The following is a 21309-nucleotide window of genomic DNA, read 5'->3' on the forward strand; positions in this document are numbered from 1 at the left end:
CCTTTGGTGTAGTGGCATTTTTCATGGAAAATATTTACTGTGATTATAATTCAATCAGTAATAAAACCTCTGAAGTGGGAAGGAGAGCATGCAGAGTGGGGTTTGGGAGCTGAGCTCCCCTGGGCAGGGGTGTGGAACAGCATGTCTGCATAAATGTGAGCTCTGAGCTGCACCCCTGCACCCGCCCTGGAAGGTGGCTAAGCCTTGCACAGGTACGATGAGCAGAGTATTCATAATAACAGACCTGTTTGCTTTCCTGCAGAAAGTAATTTCCTTCATTCGAGGAAGCAATTGACTTCAGGTGCTTCTTATTTCAACACAGAATTGCAGAACTGGATCCAGTAATAAGACCATAAATTAACATTGAACCTCTATTCTAAGAAACTTAGTGTTCCCATGGCTTTATAGCCTGTCCTTCCGTTTTTCTGTGAGCGTGTGTGAGCTGCATCCCTTGACATTTTGTGTTAGAGTAGACCAACTTGGACTAAGTGGAAAGTATAAATGTGAGATTCTCTCTCTCCTCCCTCATGGGAAAATATTTTGCAAGGAACTAATCCTATCTCGTGGAGTAAATACATGGAGACTTAAATGAAAGGAACTATTTTGGTTTTCTGATCTTGTTAACAAAGGTCACCAGGTTTGACTCAGACCCTTGTCTCAGCAGTCTAATTCTTAAGGATTCATTTGCACAAAAATAATCCGAAATGAAGACTAAAAAATGCCCCCAAGAAGTTAATTACTCTGAAAGTTATAACAACGACAACAAAAGGAAACAATAAAAGCCAAATGAAGAAATGGCTGTCAAATATGATGCATCAATAAACTGATACCAGCTAATATTTATTGACCTCATACTATGTTCCAGAAACTGTTGTAAGAGTTCTAGAAGGATCATCTCATTTGATCTTGACAGCAGCTATGAGGCAGCTACTATTTTTATCCTCATGTTACAGATACGAAAACTGAGGCACAGAAAGGTTAGATCAGTTGCCTAGGGTCACCCGGTGGAAGGTCCACTGGTGGCCTCGTCCATAAGCTCAGTGACGTAAAGTAAATGAACATATGGACCGGGGCCAGGAGGCCAGGAGTGGGTAGAAACATGAAGTCCAGTCAGTTGGGGTGGGAGATGCTGTGGCTAACTTTTCATTTAAACTTGTTGACATTATATATAATGTGTATGTAATAAATGAGAGGAAGAAAAGGATCCATTCTGGTACAACACAGCCTACTGGGAATTTTTATGAGGACATTTTTGAATTTTTGTGGTTGAGGGGGGAAAATGAGTTCCATTTAGAACACAGCGAATGAGCAGGCTTTGTTCTACTTTACAATTCATGGTGGGAATTCTCAGTCTCTGCATGCTGGGGTGCTCCCGAGATGACCCTGGGTGGAGGGGATGGACACGTGTGGAGGGCAGGTCAGAGGAAGTGGGGGGTCACCACAGCCTCAACTGTGGGCTCACATGGTGTGTGTGGAGACATCTGGGGTTGCTGGGCTGGTGCTAGATGGACCATAAATTCAATGTGTTCCCCCACGTAAGTGGCAATTTAACAATCTTCTCTTCCAGTCTCGAGAACTGCAGACTCTGCATAATCTCCGTAAACTCTTTGTCCAGGATCTGACCGCCCGGGTTAAAAAAGTGAGTTCTATTTTGTGTGACTGGGACTGAGAAGAAAAGAAAAGATGGCCAGAGAGAATCATTTTCAGTTGAAATATCACTTGCTTAAATTGGGGCTGGTTATGCTTAAAAATTAATTACTTCATGCCAGAGAATGTTATTAAAAGAATGTGCTAGAGGCAAAAAAATACTTGGGAGCATTTTTCTATCTGATTTTTCCTTCTAATAAAAGGAAGTTATAATCCTTTTCCTGGCCTCATTTCAAATGAACACATACAGTCATGCGCTACATAACAATGTTTCGTTCAGTGATGGACCACATATGATGGTGGTCCCATGAGATTAGTACCGTATGGCGTAGGTGTGTAACAGACTATACCATCTAGGTTTGTGTAAGTGCACTCCATGATGTTCGCACAACAAAAGTACCTAATGATGCATTTCTCAGAATGTATCTCCATTGTTAAATAATGCATGACTGCATTTAGCCGGCCGCAGTGTGAAGGCCACTGTGTGTAATGCAGGGAAATCCAGAGGGGTCTTGTCAGACAGCATTGCCCCGAAGCCTGGTGAGCAATGCCAGAAACCTAGAGAAGTTAAGAGGCAGGAGCCTCATATTTGCCTATTAGGAGGCTGTTAGGGGCTGGGTCGCAGTGTATGAAGCACTTTGATATCTGGTGTCTTATTTGCTCTTCCCAGCAGCCATGTCAGTGGTTCTTAGTGTTCAGTTTTGCAAGTGTGGAGATAGGCTCAGAGGTTAAATAACTTGCCCAAGATCACACAGCTGGCAAGAGCCAGACATAGGATTGGAATCCAGATCGTGTGACTTCTGAATCTGAGCTTGTTTGCGCCATACACAGTGATCTTGGGGAATCCCCAAAACAGCTCAGAGAGGTTTCAGGAGGGAGGGAGAGGTGGAAGCAGCAAGGGGACTAATCCTTAAAAATGTTTAAAAGTGATCGATGTGGAGCAATGGGTCATATCCAGAGGAATAATAGGATGGAAGAAAGGCATACTTAAGTGTATGCATGTGTCTGTGCATGCACATGTGTGTGCATGGGTGTCTGTGTGAAGGAGCCAAGGGAAAGAGGTGAAATATGTAAAAAATAGGAGGTGATGGATAGAATCAGATCTGAGAGGGACAGAATTAATAGCATAGTTGGATGTATTAGGCTTGGTAAGGGGAAGGGATACATTTTCCAAGAGAAGAGAAGTGGAGAAATCAAGATGGAGACATTTGCAGGGAAATCCTTAACAGTGGAAAGAGATGCGTCAGACGACTTCGATCTTCGCAGTTAATGTGGAGGATCTGTCCTCAGTGGAGAGGGAAAGAAGAGCATGGGAGCCCACGGAGACTAGAGAAGATCCAGGCAGTTTGCTAGGGATGAGCAAAAGGCCTGCTGAGCTGTGGTGTGAATGTCTAGCTGAGGGTCTGAGCATGGATTTACTGCGGCCTCTGACTGATGGCATGGTTCTCCAAGTTTGGAGGCCTGGAAATGAAAATAAAGAGGGCAGAGAATGATGGGAGATTTCAAGGCCAGAATGACATCGGTCAGTCAGGTGGGTAGGGGCCACAGTCAGCAAAATAGAAAGGAGCATAGGACCTGGACCAGGGAGGAGAGAGAAGCCGTCGCAGAGGTGATGAAGAGGGAAACTAAAGAGACTAGAGAGAACCTATGTTTAGTTTTGCTTTCATAAGAACCTTTTAGGGATTGAGGATTTTTTTTTTTTAAAGAAGGTTTAGAATGGATCTCCACATTATGTTGGGGCTGAGGGTAGGCGGTGTGAAGGCATGTCCCGCTGACCCCTTGGTGTTGCTACAGAGCGTAGAGCTGGACAGCGATGACGGAGGGGGCAGTGCTGCCCAGAAGCAGAAAATTTCCTTCCTGGAGAATAACCTGGAACAGCTCACTAAGGTTCACAAACAGGTAGGAGAGTTGTTTCAGCTTCCTTCTGCTGCTTTCTCTCCTGGAAAGAAACTCTGCCAGATGTGGCTGCAATGCCAAGAGAGGGCTCTGGTATTGAACGTAAAAACACTATATGTCGCCAGAGAACATTAGTGCCAGCAGGGTCCTTGAAATCTTTTAGTCCTCAGTGACTTCTTTTATATATAAAATACTTTTTTTAAATCAAAGCCAAATATAAGGAATTGAGTTTGAGCTCTCTGGGGTTTGGAGAGTGGGGGTTCAGTCCCGTTTTTTCATCCTGCCTCCAGTCCCAATGTTGGCCCCCAACTGGCCTTGGTGTCCCCCATGACGTCTCTGGACCCCAAGGCACACAGAATGCAAAGAGGGTACCACTGAGCTGGTTCAGGCCTCTTATTTTACAGCTGAGGAAGCAGATGGGGAGAAGAAGGGATTTGCTTCATCCCACGGGTGGGAGAACTGAGACCAGAACTGGCACCCTCTCTGTTCTGTCGCCCTATTTCTGGCGATCTTGGGCGTCCTCTCAGGCCTTTGTGATGCCCTGGAGTTTGTCTAGAGTGACAGAGAGCAATAACCATGTCCAAACCAACTGGTGATTTCAGCAGGTTGCCTCCTTTCTGTTTAAATGCAGGAATGTTCATGACTGTTTTCCCTAAATCCTAAAGACCTGGGATATGATACAAATGGTCCAGCTTTCTGGACCACATGGGATGTCGTTTCTCTTTGACTTGTTAAGTTCTCTTCAATATTACTGATGATGGCATTTTTCTCCAGAGGGAGGATGACAGATTCAAATGGTTGAAGTCATTCAAGCAAATTTTTGATGAGAAATATAAAAGCAGAAACTGCCAGGGAACTTGAAATAGGGCTCTGAAATTCATTAATTATTTTATTCATGAATTCAATGAATATTTCTTAAAAACCTACTCTCTTGGGCTGACCCAGTGGCATAGTGGTTAAGTTTGGCATTCTCTGCTTTGGTGGCCCAGGTTTGTGGGTTCAGATCTGGGGTGTGGACCTACACCACTCATCAAGCAATGCTGTGATGGTGTCCCACATACAAAATAGAGGAAGATTGTCACAAACGTTAGCTCAGGGCCAGTCTTCCTCAAGCAAAAAGAGGAAGATTTGCAATGGATCTTAGCTCACAGCCAATCTTCCTCACCAAAAAGAAAAAACAAAACAAAACCCTATTCTCTGCCAGGCACTGGAGCTGGTGCTGGGGATACAGGGCTACTGAGTACAGGTGTGGACCCGAAGAGAGTTCACCTTTGTGTAGCACTTTCTGATTTTCAAAACTTTTCTTGATCCACTTGGATTCCCACAATAGCCCTATTATGTAATATCCTTTATTATAGATGAGAAACTCAAGACTTATGGTGGTTGAATGACTTACACTAAGTCAGATGGCCAGGAAATAATAGAGCTGGCTCTTGTGCGCACTCTTAACCCAAGGCGAGCCTGTTGCTTCCTAATTCAGGGTCTTAGGTAATGAAAGAGTGAGCAGTCCCCCCTTCCTCCCTCCAAATCACCTGTGAACCTCTGGGTATGTTGCAAAGTGGAGTCCAAACCACATGCTGGTGTAGACAAAGGGTCCTCCGTGGAAGGAGGCCTTCAGAGAGCTCTAGAACATGTGTGTCTTTCACTGAGTGCTTTTGAACTTGCTTTGCATTTCTTAGCTTTCATAGGCTGACGTCCCAGTAGTCAATTTTCTCACACTATTTCCCCACCCACTCAAACAAAAGAGGAAGTAAATCCTGCCCAAGCCCCAAATTTTACCTGGCTGGAAATGGCTTTTAATTTTATCATACAGCCCTCCCCCCTTCCTCGCCCCCGTGAATCATCTGTTTAGCAAACTGGGGTCCCAGGGGATGGGAATTTCATTTTCCTTTGCTGCTCCCAGGGTGTATGGTCATAGGGGCTTTCCAAGATGACCTGGCAGGGGTCAGTTGGTCTGATGCACAGTCCGCTTCTAGCTGCTCTCCTGTCAGTTTCTCAGCCCCACACACTGGGTCTGCTTCACTTGCCAGCCCACGGCCTCCTTGGTCACTCTCACGTTTCCTTCCCCTCCCGCCCCAGCTGGTGCGCGACAACGCAGACCTGCGCTGTGAGCTGCCCAAGCTGGAGAAGCGGCTGCGCGCCACGGCGGAGCGCGTCAAGGCCCTGGAGAGCGCACTGAAGGAGGCCAAGGAGAACGCCATGCGGGACCGCAAGCGCTACCAGCAGGAAGTGGATCGCATCAAGGAGGCCGTGCGAGCCAAGAACATGGCCAGGAGGGCCCACTCGGCCCAGATTGGTAAGTGCGCCTCCCACCTGGGCCCATCATAAAAGGCGAGGACTCTGCTGGCCAGAAGCGCTGGTGCTCTGAGGCTGCTCTGAGGCTCTGGGCGGCCGCTCCAGAACATCTGAAATGCTGCGGTCAGGCCTGCAGGACCTGGGCCAGCCGGCACCTCCCAGCACCCTGTGTTCATCCTGGGAAAATGGGAATGTCAGGAGCCCACTTCCTTAGACCGAGATGTTACAGTGTACATTGTGGTCTTCAGAGTTGCTGAGCTGAGCAGAGAAGCCAGTCAGCCTAGGCTGTAGGCAAAGATGCTTGGCTGTAAACAGAGGTACATTATCTTTCTCAGCAAGGCCTGAAGGCCGCTTCTCTTCTGCACCAGGCAGAACCACGAAAGAGCTGTATGTAGCCAGAAGCCTCAGGGAAAGCGGCCTGCAAGTGCAGGTTTGGAAATACTCCAGAAAGAGGCAGGCCTGGGATCTGTGAGCCAGGTGTAGGTCCAAGCTAGGGAGGGGGCGGGAAGTCTGGCCCCTTCAAGACCTGGATTCCATTCAGAGAATGAGAGTTAGCTGCTAAGTCCTGGTTCCTAGGATAGAGCCATGGGAAGAAGGGGGTTTCCGGATGTTCTCTAGAGAGCCTTTTTTAAAAAGATTGACATGTCTCCAATAACATGTAATATTATTTACCATCAGGTGTTGCTGTGCAGATGTTTTGTAAACCAGCAACTCCACAGTTCTAGTTTTAAGATCATACTTTAGTTCGCTGCATTTATTTACATTTTATACCCTTTGAAAATCTGCTGAAAGCTCTGGACCTCTCCCCAGAAAAATGCATCACAGGCAGAGTTCTGCATCCAGTTTCAGGGCTGCAGAGATGCCCTGGGAACCCATGGGGTTCCTCAGATAAAACTGAAAGCACTTTGTTTCTAATTTTCCTCAGTTTGAATTAAAATAATCTGTAAGTTCTCTCTGTTCGCTGCACATCAGGTGCCCTGGATTAGCTAACTGTACGAGCAGGAGGGCAAGCCTTCTGTGTTCAGAAAGGTCTGGGGGTTGAGCATGGCCATGTTGACAAGGATGGTGCCTCCTGGTTTTTGCGTGGGACCTGTAGGTATCTGGGTGGGGCTTTTGAAGCCCTTTCTGAATGTCTCTTCTCTCCTTTCTGTTGGTTGGATACAGCGAAGCCCATCCGCCCTGGACACTACCCGGCGTCGTCTCCCACGGCCGTCCACGCCATCCGAGGGGGAGGAGGTGGCTCTTCAAACTCCACTCACTACCAGAAATAAGTATGAAGTGAGACCCTGGTGTCGGGGTGGTTTCTCTCAGGGCGGCCCTGGGCCCTGCCTGGCTCTCAGCCACATGCGTGTGGACCTGCAGTAGAGAGGAGTTCGGCTCTGCTCCAGGACAGGGCTCAGGGTTCAGCTTGTCAGGGAGCTGGGCCGCCCTTCAGCTCGGTCTGGAGCCTCAGGTCTTCCAGCAGGGCCACCTGGCACCAGGGGACCCTCCAGGAATGGTGAGGTGTGGTGAATGATTCACCGGAGCTTTCTTTTGTCTGTGGGACTCTCCTCTGTAGCTGGCATCCGAAAGGGCATTACCTGTTTGTCAACTGCTTTCACCCAGAACAGACGGACGTGGAGGTTGCTTTAAGTCTCAGGCACTGAATATAAAGAAAGAGCCAGATAATGGAAAGTCATATTTTTATAATTATTATCTGAACTCGACAAATGGGGTATTCAAAAATTGTGCTATTTATACCTAGGTGGGTCCAGACCCCTTTTGTCTTTGAGATGATGGTCTGTAAACTTCTCTTCCTACAATCCACATGCTGACATTGCTCTACCAGCAAAAAGAAAAAAACAGTGATATGCTTTGCAAGAGAGAAGAAGCAGTGAGCACAAGCACATCCTCTTGTACTTAAGATGGAGAAAAGAGGTTCCTGGTTGGGCTGGGCAGACAGACGACTAGGTAGCCAGAAAACTCTGTTTAGAAAAACTCTAACTCTGAACTGGTCACCTGTGGGTGGGAGGATGTGGCTCTGAGTGTTGTCCTTGCACTCTAAGCCCTCACTCAGGAAGCTAGCTTGCAAGATGGACGAGCTTGCATGGCGAAGCCATAATGGTCGAGGCAGCTCAGGAGAGCAGCGGTTCCTTACCCAGCCCTTTTTGCATCAGGGTGAGGAAGGTACATGTAAGGGGGCTGGAGCCCGCACTCAGGGAAGGTGAGAGCACTGCTAAGACTCAGACTACAGCTTCCAAGGAGGAAGCTTGGAGGCTGCTCTCAGACAACTTTCACCTGAGCTGCCCCAGATTAATGGGAAGAGGGGGAAAGGCTGAGGCAGCCGGTGAGTGGACAACGTGCCCACCACCACCTGCCATATCCTAAAAGGGTGGGTGGGGAATGATCTTGGCAGTGGGCCACCCCATTCAGATCCTATCTCTGCTTTCAATCAAATAAAATCAAATTGCTTTTGACTGCAAGTTATCAAAACATGCTTGAAGGGAGCTGTAAGATCAAATTGGGCTGCTTAGAACAGAAAAGCCTAAAGCAGTGGTTCTTGAACTTTCGTGGGTGTCAGCCTCATCTAGCTCCCAGGGGCCCAGGCTCATTGAAGCAGCACAGGGCCTGGGCCTTTGTATTTTTACCAAGTACCCTAGGTGGTTCTGTTAGCCACCAAAGTTTGGGAACTATGATCCTAAAGTAACTGTGGCTTATACAGGTTGAAAGTTTACTTCTCTGTCATGTAAAGGAAATTTGAGGTGGTCTGTCAATGGCTGGTAAAAGAACGCTACAGTGACAACAGAAAGCTAGCCTCTTAAATTTAGACCCACTGTCCTCAATAAGTACTTTCCATCCTCAAGGTTACCAAAATGACTTCTGCAATTCTAACTGTCATGCCTACATTCCAAGTTCCTACCATATTCCATAGCTATCATGCCTACGTTCAGCTCTCCCAGCTGAATCAACTTCCTTTAAGCAGCCTTTCCAGAAGTCCCATACAATACTGATGCCCCCATCCCTGTGGCAGGAACTGAGGCATGTGACTGCATCTAGCTGCAAGGGATGCTCGGAAAGGTAGTCTTTTAGCTGGGCGCATCGCTGCCCCAAGTAAGACTAGTGTTCTTTTGCTGAGAACGTGGAGATGGATGTTGGGGTGAGCAACCAGCACTCTGCATTTATCAAACACCTAATATGCAGCTGCCGTAGATGTAATATCTACATTACCCCATCTGATGTAAGCATGCAGAGAGGTTTCTGTGCTTGGTTCCCAGCAAGCTCTTAATAAATATTCTGGCCCAGGGATTCTGGGGTCCAGAGACTGTGCAGTGGACAGTCACTTCCTCATGCAATCCCATCAAGGTCTGCCAGACCCACGTTTTCTGTAAGGTATGTATAACCAAATGTTGGCCATTCATCACTTGTATATCCTCTTGTCACCCTGAAGATTGAAAATCAGTGGGTCTGGTGGGACTTTTGAGACCTTCAAAGTAACAGAACCATCCTCACCCATCATGGCGATTTGTTTCTTTCTTGACTCAAAGTGTTATGAGTGGTTTTGATGATTTTATCTGAAACTGGAACCTCCTGGACCTACCTTATCTGTGCATACGACTCCTGTAGCTGGGTGCTTTTCTCACAGTGTCTCAGAACAAACAGGCCCCTTTCCAGTTGTCAGGATGGCCGTGTGGTTGAGGGGCCTGGCTTTGGGCAGCAGACCTGGATCAGGTATCAGGTCTTCCACTTTCTTCAACTTAACCTCAGAGTTGGTTTCCTTGTCTGTGAAATGGGGAGAATCCTTTCCCTGGGTCATTGGCCTTAATATGAGAACTCAATGAGGTCATACTTCTAAGCTGTTGGCACATAACAGTGCTAAATAAAGATGTCAGCTGTGGTGTAGACGGGCAGTGCAGAGCTTGGCACATAGCAGACGGTTGATGAATGTTGGTGCGTATTCTCCTTTGGTTCATTTAGTTGTTACGAAATGGTTTTTAGTCTTTCTGTAGCAGAAGATTATAACCCCTGCGTGGGAAAGGCCTGTATCTGAGTATCCTATTTGGTGCTATGAACAGATATAAGGGGTTTTAAAGATTCTATCATTTATTTATCTAAAAGTTATGAACAGGAATATTGACTATTTTTAAGAACATGAGCATTTGTCACTGGAGGTTAAAAGAAGTACAGTAATCAATGGAGTGGGGAATTATAATTGGAAGGGAGGAAATGCTAAGTCATTCTTTAAAAAATAATTGGAAATATGGAATTTGTTGCTAAGATGAGATCAAAGCTCTTTTGAGAGAATCTTGCCTGCTCTTTGGGTTTCTCATTCTGTCCTGGGTAGAAATGGTGTCAGCTGCTGACTCTTCCCAGCCCTCCTGTTGCAGCCAGAGTGGCGTATTCCTAGCTGGCTGGCATCTGGATATCTCTGAGGTTTATTTCTGCTTCATTTCAGGGTTCAAGGAGTATAGTCAGAATAAGTATTTTGCTTTGTGCTCAGAGTCTCAGAGCAACTAAAGATGCCATCATGTAGAAATGAAAAGAGCCCAGGATACTGCTGGCTTCTATCTCATCCAGTTCACATAAAGGGCGGCTGCTCCAGGGGGAGGGCAGCCATCTTTTTTAAACTGCAAAGCTGGACGTGGGGCAGTATAGTGCAGCAAGCTAAGGACATGGGATATGGCATTGACCAGACATGAGTTCCAGCCCTGGCCTTGGCTTTACTCCTCTGTGATGTTGGGCAAGCTGCTTGATTTCTTTCAGCCTCCCTTTCCTCATCTGGGATCAGGCACTGAGAGCCTGTTCTGTACTTGGTTCAACAGTGAATGAGGCAAAGAAGACTCTGTTCTTGTGCCGTGATATGCCTGCTGCAGGGAGACAGACAGCAAATAAACAAGGCAACTTCAAAGAGTTATAAGTGTTCTGACGAAAATAAAAACAAGTTAGTAGTGGGCTGGCTCCATGGCTGAGTGGTTAAGTTCGCACACTCCACTTTGGCAGCTCAGAGTTTCGCCAGTTTGGATCCTAGGCATGGACATGGCACCGCTCGTCAGGCCATGCTGAGGCAGTGTCCCACATGCCACAACCAGAAGGACTCAGAACTAAAATATACAACTATGTACGGGGGGGATTGGGGAGAGAAGCAGGAAGAAAAAAAAAAAGATTGACAACAGTTATTAGCTCAGGAGCCAATCTTTAAACAAAAAGAAAAGACAAAAAGTACTTTGTTAAAAAAAAACAAAGAAAAACCAAGTTAATAGAATAGAGATGGGAGATTCTTCTTTAGAAGAAGCTGAGAGCTGAATGATGAAAAATGCCAGCCACACAGTGCCCTGGGGCAGAGTGGCACGGGCACTCGCTGGAAGGTGGAAATGACTGTGGCAAGATGAGAAGCTAGGAGAAGGCCGATCGAGCTGTAGCACAGAGAACAGGGGGAGACCATCATGATTCAGGTGGTTAGGGAGGAGGTGGGGTCCAGAGAAATGAGGCCTTTGAGGCGGGGGTGAGCGTGTGTGGTCTAAGTGTGTGAGGCCACTGCAGCGCTTTGGGCCCGGCAGTGGTGGGACCTGGTTCATGATTAAAAAAGGCCACCCTGGGCTGGATGCTGGAGAAGGATGCGGGTGAGGTGAGAGTAAGAGCAGGGGGCCCCCCTAGGGGGCTAGTGCAAGTGTCCACTTGGGAGGGAATAGCACTGAGCCAAGGTGGTGGCAGCAGAGGTGGCAACAGGTGGTCAGCCAGCCCGTATGTGAGAGCTGAGCATGGAGGGCAGAGGAGGAGGGATGGATGGGAGTCAAAGGGAGTTCCTAGGCTTGAACCTCAGCAACCAGGTAAATATTGGTGCCTTTTAGCTATGACTGGGAAGATTGGGTGATGAGCAGTTTTTATGGAAAAACTGAGAGTTTGGTTTTTGTCATGCTGATTATGAGATGCCTCCTAGATATTCAACCTAGCCCACCATCCAATGTGTCAGTTGAGTAGGCTGTTGGATCGATGAGTCTGCAGCTCAGGAGAAAGGTCAGGGCTGAGACGGTAGAGTTATGACCTGTAGATTGTGTTTAAGGTCGTCGGTTGGGAAGAGCAACCTGGAGAAAGGGTGAACAGGGCAGAAAGCAATGGGGAGAGTTAGACCAGGCCCTGGGGACTGGCAAATGGAAAGGTCAGAAAAAGGGGGTGGTACTGGCAAAGGGCACTGAGAAGGAGATCGTGAGGTTTGGGGAACCAGAGGGGAGACCTGGTTCCTAGTAGGTGTCAGCTGTGTCAAAGGCTGCTCAGAGCTCCAGGAAGATGACGACAGAGACTGGATGGTTGGCGAAGGCCAGAGGGCGGTGACCTCAGCTGGAGCACCTTCAGGTGAGGGGGGAAGCAGCCCAATTAGCAAGACTAGCGAGAGTGGGGCTGGGGAAGTAGAGACAGCAACAGCCAGCAGCTTCGGGTTGCCTTTGAAGGGGCAGAGGAACAGAGGGATGTGGGGTCAATGCGGTTTGCATTTCTCTTTTAAGATGGGAACTATTACAGCTTGTTTGTATGCTGATGGTAATGATCCAGCTGAGAGGGGAAATTGATAGTGTAGGAGACCGAGAATTACAGGTATAGAGTATTGGCTACAAGAGGGGGGCTGCGATCGTGAGCAAAAGCAGAGGCGACACTGAACCCGAGGTGACAGGAAGGCAGAGTAGGAAGTACAGATACTGGTAGGTGGTAGATGGGGTGTGCAGGGAGGTGAAACGGGTCTCTTCTTAGTGCTTATTTTCTTCTGCAAGTAAGAAGGCAGGTTATCAGCTGGGGTTGGGGGTGGGGCACTGGGTTGAAGCCTGGAGAAGAGAAAGGATGTGAAATAGGTCTCTCGGGCAGTGCTTTGTGCTTATTGGAGGCCCCACATTTAATGTAGACGCCGGTTAAATGCTTGTCCAGCTCCCTGGTTCTGAGGGTACTGGAGTTGGACTTCCTTTCCTGGCAATGCTTTGGCAAGCCTTTGGGCGCTTGTTCAAATGTGTCCACCAGGTGGCGCCAGTGGGGCATTGCTGAAACAGCTGTATTCTGAAAGGCTTTGAGGCAGTATGGTCTTTTGGTTTTCCTAGATTTAGACCATTATTTCTCAAATTTGAATAGTAAATAGAGTACTTTTAAAGAAACAAAATTCTTACAGATTTCCAAAGTTTATTTATTTTATTATAATATTTAAGTATTTGCAAGTTTAAAACAGTATACACTCCCTATATTTACAGATCTTACACAACCGTCAAATCAAACAAATTTAGAAGTTAGATTAAAGTGAAACCACAAATCAAAAATCCACATGACCAAGCTTAACATAATTTAATGAAAGATGGTCTTTTGCTGAAAATAAAGAGCTAGGTGCGACCTGACTCTGGTATGCATTGCTTCCTGTAGGGTTTGGCATGCCTGTACTTCCATGTGTCGTGACACGACTGGACCCTGAGTTGGTCTGTGTGCCCATCACATTCAGGATCTTCAGCCTGTTACACTTGGCCTTACCATTTGGAATGCACAAATGACTTTCTACTCCAAGATGTCTTGTCACAGTAGGCTACACCCAAACAGGGAAAATCCAAGTAGACATTAAAGACAGGAAATCCAATATGTGCTAGCCTAGCACTTCAACCTCAGATTTCCTTGACTCTGTCCCTGGCCATTTCCCGGTGTTCATTACCATCAGCTAAACCCCTAAACTTTAGGTCCACTGGCTCTTCTTTCTTTGAACTGTGAAGGTCCTTAGGTTCAGGCTGAGCTTCCCAAGCTGGCTCTTACTCATTTATGCTCTATTTGCTTTTCTGACTCGCTCTGTCTTTCCTTCTTGTTACTCTTCTCTCTGTCTAAATAACTGGATCAAACCTGTCTTCACCATTGTTGGGATTTGCCTTGAGTTTTCTCCTGGTTTTGATACCTTATCACAAATAAAAAATATTTTACATGCGTGAGATTCACAAGTTGACTTATGCCCACAGCAGAAATGAGTTCACTCCTCACATGGAAGAATTGCTTTAGGGTTTAGCCCTGCAAAGTAGTGAAGCCAAGAAGCCTCATTTACAGCAAGTCATGTGGGATCCTTAAGCCATGCATGTGGTCTGCCGCCAAACCACTAGGCCGTTCTACTTGCTACTGCTGTTGGAAAATCCTAGCAATTAGATGACTGAGTCACAAGAATGTGCATGCAGGGGAACTCTTTGTTACAGGCAGGGTAGCTGGGTGATTGTGGGCTCAAGATCTGGAGCTGGACTGCCTGGGTTTGAATCCCAGCTTGTCCATGTGCTGGGTAAGCTACCTCATCTCTCTGTGCCTCAGTGTCTTCCTCTGTAAAAGGTGGCCAGTGACGGTACCTCTTACAGGGTGGCTGTGAGGATTAAATGTATTAATATCTACAGAGAGCTTAGATGAATGTCTAGCACAAGACAAGCACGCAGTGTTAGCCCATGTTGTCATCATCTAGACCAGTCTAGACAAAGCAGGACTTCAGGGAGCGAGAACAGAAATATCTGCAGGTGGGCACTGTTGTGACCTAGGACTTTGAAAGTAGCACTGTGAATCCAGAGGGAGGAATCCTGGAGGACCTGGAAGAAAGAACTCTTTATTTCGTCTGCAGTGCAGTGGGCTGCTACACTTTAGTCCTTCTCAACGTCGTGTCTCTCACAGTTACAAGTTCGGAACAACTGAGATTGTCCCTCCACAGCAGACTGCACTAATGTTCTTGTGACACAGATCCACCTCTTCTCAGCAGTGACACGTGGAGTATAACTGGTGGTTCTTATAGCATGGGGGTTGAATTGTAGAAAGGCAAAAGAAAAGATAAGAGTATGTACTGTTTGGATTAAGCGTAAATCCACTGCAAGCAATTGCAAAAGCCAAAGTTGGGGGGGAAAATCTCTAAATACTTCTTGCAAAACTGTTATATAATTAGCTTCCTTCTTTAGCCTTTCCCACCCCTTCTAAAAGAAAGGCGATTTTATTTCCTTTTAAATCTGGTCACACTTTGCCACTTTGAATTACCATCTCCAGCGTGGCAGAGGCCCAGGGATGGTCCAGTAGCAGGTCTCATGGTCTGGTACCATGCTTTTAGAGGAGTGAGTGACTACTCTGAACTATCTAAGAGGGTCAACAGAACTGGGTTTTAAATGTTCTCAGGACTCGCCAACCTCTCCTGGGGGCCAATCTATGTGATCAGAACAGTCAGAAATGGTTTCTTTTGGGACTAACCCATTTACCTTCGAAAGTTATATCCCTTTTCTCTCCCGAATTTATCAGAGGAGATGAACATCCAGATAGTTGGGGTTGGATAGGATATCCTAGTTGAATCCATTTTTCTTGGGCCTGCTGGAAGACTCTTCGGCAGACAGGCCCATAAAGATCTTTAACTCAGGATGAGGAAGAACAGCCTCTTCAGAATAAAGGAGCCTTTATTGATGGGATTCCTGTGTTTTTCCTTTTGGCAGCTGTCACAATCTCAGCTCTCTCTTGCCCTCTTTGAGGTGACCAAACTAGGTAGATTGAGCCTCCTTTGTGGCCCCCTCTTTCTTCCAAACTATTAGTCAGACATGCTGAATCTTGCTGATGGGGGGAGACGGAGATTTGAATGAAAGGCCTTGTAGTGGAAATCGTGTCACTTCATGGTCTGCTGGAGTTATTGAGGCTACCCCGGTGAGTCTGTGCGTCTAATGTTTGGCTTTGTCAACATGGCTTGGCTGCAATCATCGCGTTAAGCCATAATCCTACAATAATCCTACAATTTAAGGTATGTGCTTGGTACCTCCCTGCCTCCAGGCACACACGAAGATCATCTCGTCTGACCAGGGTGACCCATAAGTGATTCTGAGAGAGTGTGCTTGGAAAAACAAACCTGTAAGGAAAGTGTAAGGGGGATTTCAATGGTGCTATTCAGAAAGCGTTCCTGGGCCCATTGGTTTGCAGCTCAAAATGGATTTAAATGACAACTATGACCATGCTTTTAGGTTTCTCATTTCTGGTCCTGATAATAAGCACAAAATCTCACCAGAAAGCCTAAACATTAGAGATGCTCTTCCCAAAGACAAATCTCTCTTTCTATGACTTCTAAAAACGATATGAATATTACCATATAAGGTTGTTTAAACCACTTTTAATTGAGCATCTTTGTGATTGTGAGCAATTACAGTGTTGGTGCAAGAGGCAGTTGTTACCAAATGAGCTCCCTGAAGATTTATTTTCCGTGTCAGGGAGGAGGTGTATTCTAAAAAAGAATGTGCTCTCTCTCTTTCCTACTCAATTTCTATCTTCCTCTTTTTTTCCCCCACCCACTTTGCTCTTACCGACTTTCATAGTCCATTTCCACACTCTGAATTTTTCTCTTTATTTATAATTTGCATCCTGCTTATTTATACAAAATACAAAATATTTGATGTTGCTTACAATATTATAACAATATTATTATACACAATAATATTATAAATATAATATTATAAACAATATTATACAATATTATTATAACACATAAATCAGGAGAGTGAAGAGAAGAGAGTTAGAGAGAGCTTTGTAGCAGAAATCTGAGATCTTTACTGCAGCTGAGCACTAAATTTGGATATAAGCCTTCTAGATGCACAGAAAGCACAGCGTGTCAGGTTATGGAGTTCTTTTTAAAATCAGAAGAGCAGTTGAGTTTTTCTTAGTATCTGTCCTATTTCCTGTGCCAGTCAATTCCCATGTTTCTCAAGGATGGAGTGCTACCTGCCTCTCCTGTCTCCCCCTCCCTACCCCATGAGCACCGTGAGCTCTGCACAAAACCTATAGGCAAGACCACAGCCAGACCCAGGGCTTCCAGCTTGGGTGAGGAAGCTGAGCTTTCAGTTCCTTCCTGACAGTTGAGTTTATTGGAGTTGGTCCAAAGGCTGACGAAGGCCACTCAGGGCTGACCTCTGAGTCAGGACTAGTCCAGACTTTCATCCTGGAGACCTGACCATGATCCGATGAGCATCTGGTGGCAAATGGGGTGAAACCAACAGGGTAGTCTACTAGTTTCATCACCCCGTGGTGGTGAAACATCCCTGCCAGGACTGGGGACCTCTTTCTTGAGAGAGCCTGTGTTAGGGCCTGGCCGTGTCTGACCTGCCTGGACATCCCAAGTGCTGACAAATGAGAAATGGTGTTTGAGTTCCCCTTAGGAATGAGGAAATGCATTGTTTCTCTGAATTTCAGTAGTTTCAATAGATACCACTGACTTTTGGAAGAGACTGTTGTCAGGGCTAAATACTTAGCAATAAAAGTAATAAGTGGGAGGCAGTGCCATCCGATATGTGAGCCACTAGCCACATATGACTGCTGAGCACTTGAAATGTGGCCAAGCCCAAATCGAGATGTGCTGAAAGGGTAAAATATACACCAGATTGCAAACACTGGAAAAAAGCCTGTAAAATATCTCAATAATGATATCATAATATAAAATATCTCCACATGTAATACTGGTTACATGTTGAAATGATAATATGTTGAATATAAATAAAATACATTATTAAAATTAATTTTACCTGTTTCTTTTCACTTTTCAATGTGGCCACTGGAAAATTTGAAATTAAATATGTGGCTCACATATTATTTCTATTGGTCAACTCTGGTCTACATATGTCAAATTAAAACCATTTTTTTCTGAGGAGTGAATTTCCACTGTGTTCTCTAACCCCTGTGTTCTCTCTTTGGTTCTCTTTCAACAGATGTGACTCTCCACGCAGCATGTCAAGGACTACATTAATCACCAACTCCTTTATTTTTTTCCCTTCTACACGATTTCCATTTTCTTGTACACTTGCCTCCCCAGGCATCTGCAGTACACCGCTTTCAGACGTGTGAGCTGTGTAGAATTTCTGTGTACAGATGTGTGCTTGGACTTTTCTCTTCCTGAGGAAGCTGAAGTGGACGATTACAGAAGATCCACTTACTCCTGGGAACCGATGCCGCGGCCTCGGCCTCGGGGCGTTGGGTGGTCTCTGGGCGGTCCCTGGAGCCTCCTTTCTTGGCAGTGCACTGTCCCAGCAGACACCCTAAGGTGCCATTCCCTGGGGGGAACAACCAAGTGCCGTGGAGGTGGGGGATCACGCTCCACCACACCTGTCTGGTTTCCTGTAAAATAAATACATTACTTTCTATTTTTAGGGAACATAAAAAGTGCTGCTATAGGGTTCAAAATTTTCATTCTGAACACTTTTCCGAAACAAATTACCCCAAAGAAGCATTTTGAATACCCTGTTCACATCTTTGGATCTGTAAAATACACCTTTTAGTATGGCACCTGTTAAAATGCAAAGCAAATTTCTTCCAGGCAGAAAAACAATCTGACAGTAGCAATGTAGAATTTGTTCATTCAGACATATCTGTGTAAACGCAAAAAGTCATAAAATTCGCCTCTGAGCTGCTTGCTATTGAACCTGCAGCAACTAGTCTCAGCCAGCCCCGTTTGAACGTCATTCCTTCAAGTGTTGAAAATGCTGCAGAGTTGGATGAATAGAAAGGGGCTGGCCCCCGCCTCGCTTCCTCCTCCTTGATCCTACTGGAGCTTGCATTGGGGATGGCCTCTTTCTCTAGGGAACTGTCTTAAGCCTTAGGGGGGATTGCTGACAAAATCCAGGATCATTCCAACCGTCGAAAAAGGAAGCCCTGGGATGAAGTGATTGACAAATTTTTGTGCCTATAAATAAGTTGCCATGAGTAGGTTGGTATTTTAACCCATCATCGCTATTTGAGTTCTCTCTTTGGCATCAAATAGGTAAGTTTCATCTTCCTAGGCAGAAATTAGAAGAATTTGGTATGGATGGATTTTTTCCGTTTAGTTAACTGCTGTATTCAAATCCATGCATCTAAAGCAGAATCAACTCTTACTTTCAGTTGTGCATATTGAAATGATTGATTTCCAATAGTGATGTTTTCAGGGGAATTGATAAGGATTCAATTGAGTTGGTCTTGTGTGCTGCTACTTGTTTTGACAAATTTGAGGGTAAGTCAGTGATAACCAAACCAGTCTCCCTGAAAGCACCTGTCCTGTCATTGTGCCTGCCCAAGATGAATGAGTGGGCACTGTCCCTGCTGCTGTCACCACTGGAATGAAATGGATGCCGGGGGAGACACTGAGCTTTCTCATCATTGTATGGGTCCAAGATGGTTCAAGACAGCATGTGTGTGTGTGTGTGTGTGTGTGTGTGTGTGTGTGTGAGTGTGAGAGAGATGAAGAACTAGGGACTGTAAATTGACTTGCAAACTCTTCTTGTATAAAATTTCCCTAACAAAGCAAAGCTGCTTGGACTTAATTTATTTGTTGAATGTTGCACTTTGTTTATCCGTGTTTTGTTTTTGGAGGAGAGTAAGGAGAAAAGAGGACCAATTCTACTGAAGTATTTATTTCTAAAGATGACAATTTTGCATTCATTTACATTTAAAAAATTCTTTTGATTCTCTTACCTTGTTGCCAGTCCTCACCCAGTAAAACTGCCCGATCGCTATTTGCAGTCTGATAGAAGGGTCCTTCTAGGGCTGGTCTTGCAAACCTCATCAGGTACTATCATAGGGCATAGATTATTACCTTGCTGTTAATATGTTTGCCTCTGATGTTAGAAGCTAAAACATTGGTCGAGTGGATTGCCAATTCCTAATTGTCACACCGCTACTGTCTATCATGCAGCTGTGTAAGTTGATGTTCAGAAGTAGAACAAAGGTCAGTAATGCTTTTTTGAGGGGCTCTCGTTAATAGATTATTTTAGATTCTTTCCAAGGTAATTTTTCCCTTGGCACTCCTTTTCTACTTCTAAAGAATTGCTTGCCCCTTTCATGTCTCAAAAGGAAACATTCACTTGTAGTTCCATATTTCTTGATCTCTACACGGGACTCAGAAAATTCACTCTGCTTTTATTCACAGAGAAAGTTGGCTTTGATGTCTCTTAAAGATAATTCTGCTAGTTGCTGATCAGCCAGTCAGTTCACCTAGCTTCAATCTTTATAGGACCTCTAAACTAATTTTCCTACCCTGTGACTAAAAGGTAGGCAGATTATTGGAATGAATTATACAGTATATTCAGCTGGATCCCTAAATATGACTTTGCATAAAAGCTAAATTTGAGACCATACACTCTGTAGGCCACTTTTTTAAAAAGTCAGACTTATGCAATTTTCATTTTCTTAGACCATTGCTCCTTTGCATTTGTACTCTCAACGTAAAAACCACACTTCTGAGAGGCTGAGCCTCTGATTATATTTTTGCTTGTATGCTGCTGCTTTTTGCTAGTGTGTGTGTGCATGAGTGTGTGTTTCTCCTCTGTGAATAATTTTATATTTCATGCTACTTCTTGAACGTTTACTCTTCGATGCTGTAAGGGAACAGCCAGATGATTGATAAAAATAATCTCTACCTGCAGGAGGGTGGGTTGTTAACTTAGAGGAGTGCTCTTTGGGATATCAAGATTTACGGTTGGAGACTAAAATAGAGTAATGCCAAATGTGTTTTTGGTCAATTACTAGAGAATTCTGTACAAATGCATCATTTTCTTCAAATGCTATACAGTTTGGTTTGTTGAATGGCAGGTAGTGAGAGAACAGTAAGTGTGGATTAAGGCTTTTAAAGGAAGTAGTATCATATGATTAAGAAAATTAGAATTCATAGAAATACTGAGATAAATGAAGAAATAAAAATGTTTGTCTAGAATGTAGCATCCAGGGACTTTGGAGCCCTACGTTCACGTGAGGAAGCGATACTCCTGCGCAAGGCCAGACCACACCATCACCAAGACTCATGGGGGAATTATCAGCTGTCCTTTCCTAGAGGAATAACTGAAAGCAAATGACAGCTCTTAACAGTCCCTCTTTGCAGTGTATTTTTTTTAGCAAGGCAGAAGATTTTTAGACTCTGGCTATATGACATGTTGGGGAAGCTTTCCATTGGCAGGAGGTCGAGGAAGGGGAGGATTTCACTCCATTGTCTCACCCTCAATATCTTGAGCAACCTAAAGAAACCATCATAGTCTAAAATGGCTTCATTGAACACTAACAATGTAGACTTTTTAAAAATATTGAGTAAGGGCCAGTTACTGCCGAAGGAAGCACGGCTCCATGAAGTTTGCTCACACACTTACAAACCGTGTCTCCGTTTTAAATACTTTTCCTTGTGTGCAGCTATAAGGGGAATAGGGCATTCTTAGAATTATACATGTCTAGTTTGTAAAGTATGTAGTGTGTACTGCAGATGTGTATTCTCTGGGATTTATGTATCTGTACAGTCGCTTTCATTAAACAAATTGTGGACAAACTTGTTTTGGTGGTTTGAGGGGGAGAATGCCAGTTTATATCAATTAATGATGCTGTAATATAGTACATGTAACAAAAGATCTGGAAGTGACCCTCCCCTGGCTCGTGGGAAATTTTGGCTATCTTCTAGATTCTAAAATGAAGATGTATGGATACTCCGGCAGACTGCATGTTGTATAATTTGAAAAATACTAAAAGTGGAAAATAAAATTGAATTAAACTTTG

General features: G+C 45.1%; 1 protein-coding gene across 2 annotated transcripts in view; it reads left to right on the forward strand.

Moving 5' to 3' along the window:
* The window catches only part of KIF5C (kinesin family member 5C), a 146780-nt gene extending 125471 nt beyond the window's left edge, over positions 1–21309 (forward strand). Inside the window, exons 22-26 of one of the 2 annotated variants that reach the window (XM_023622853.2) lie at positions 1568–1639; positions 3442–3546; positions 5623–5839; positions 7003–7109; positions 17511–21309. In XM_023622853.2, coding sequence (XP_023478621.1) covers positions 1568–1639; positions 3442–3546; positions 5623–5839; positions 7003–7109 — 501 coding nt within the window. In that variant the 3' untranslated portion in view covers positions 17511–21309. Of the gene's footprint in view, positions 1–1567; positions 1640–3441; positions 3547–5622; positions 5840–7002; positions 7117–17510 lie in introns of both variants that reach the window. The other variant, XM_023622854.2, reaches the window with a different exon arrangement.

Source organism: Equus caballus, chromosome 18, assembly GCF_041296265.1.
Source record: "Equus caballus isolate H_3958 breed thoroughbred chromosome 18, TB-T2T, whole genome shotgun sequence".
Classification (NCBI taxonomy): Eukaryota; Metazoa; Chordata; class Mammalia; order Perissodactyla; family Equidae; genus Equus; species Equus caballus.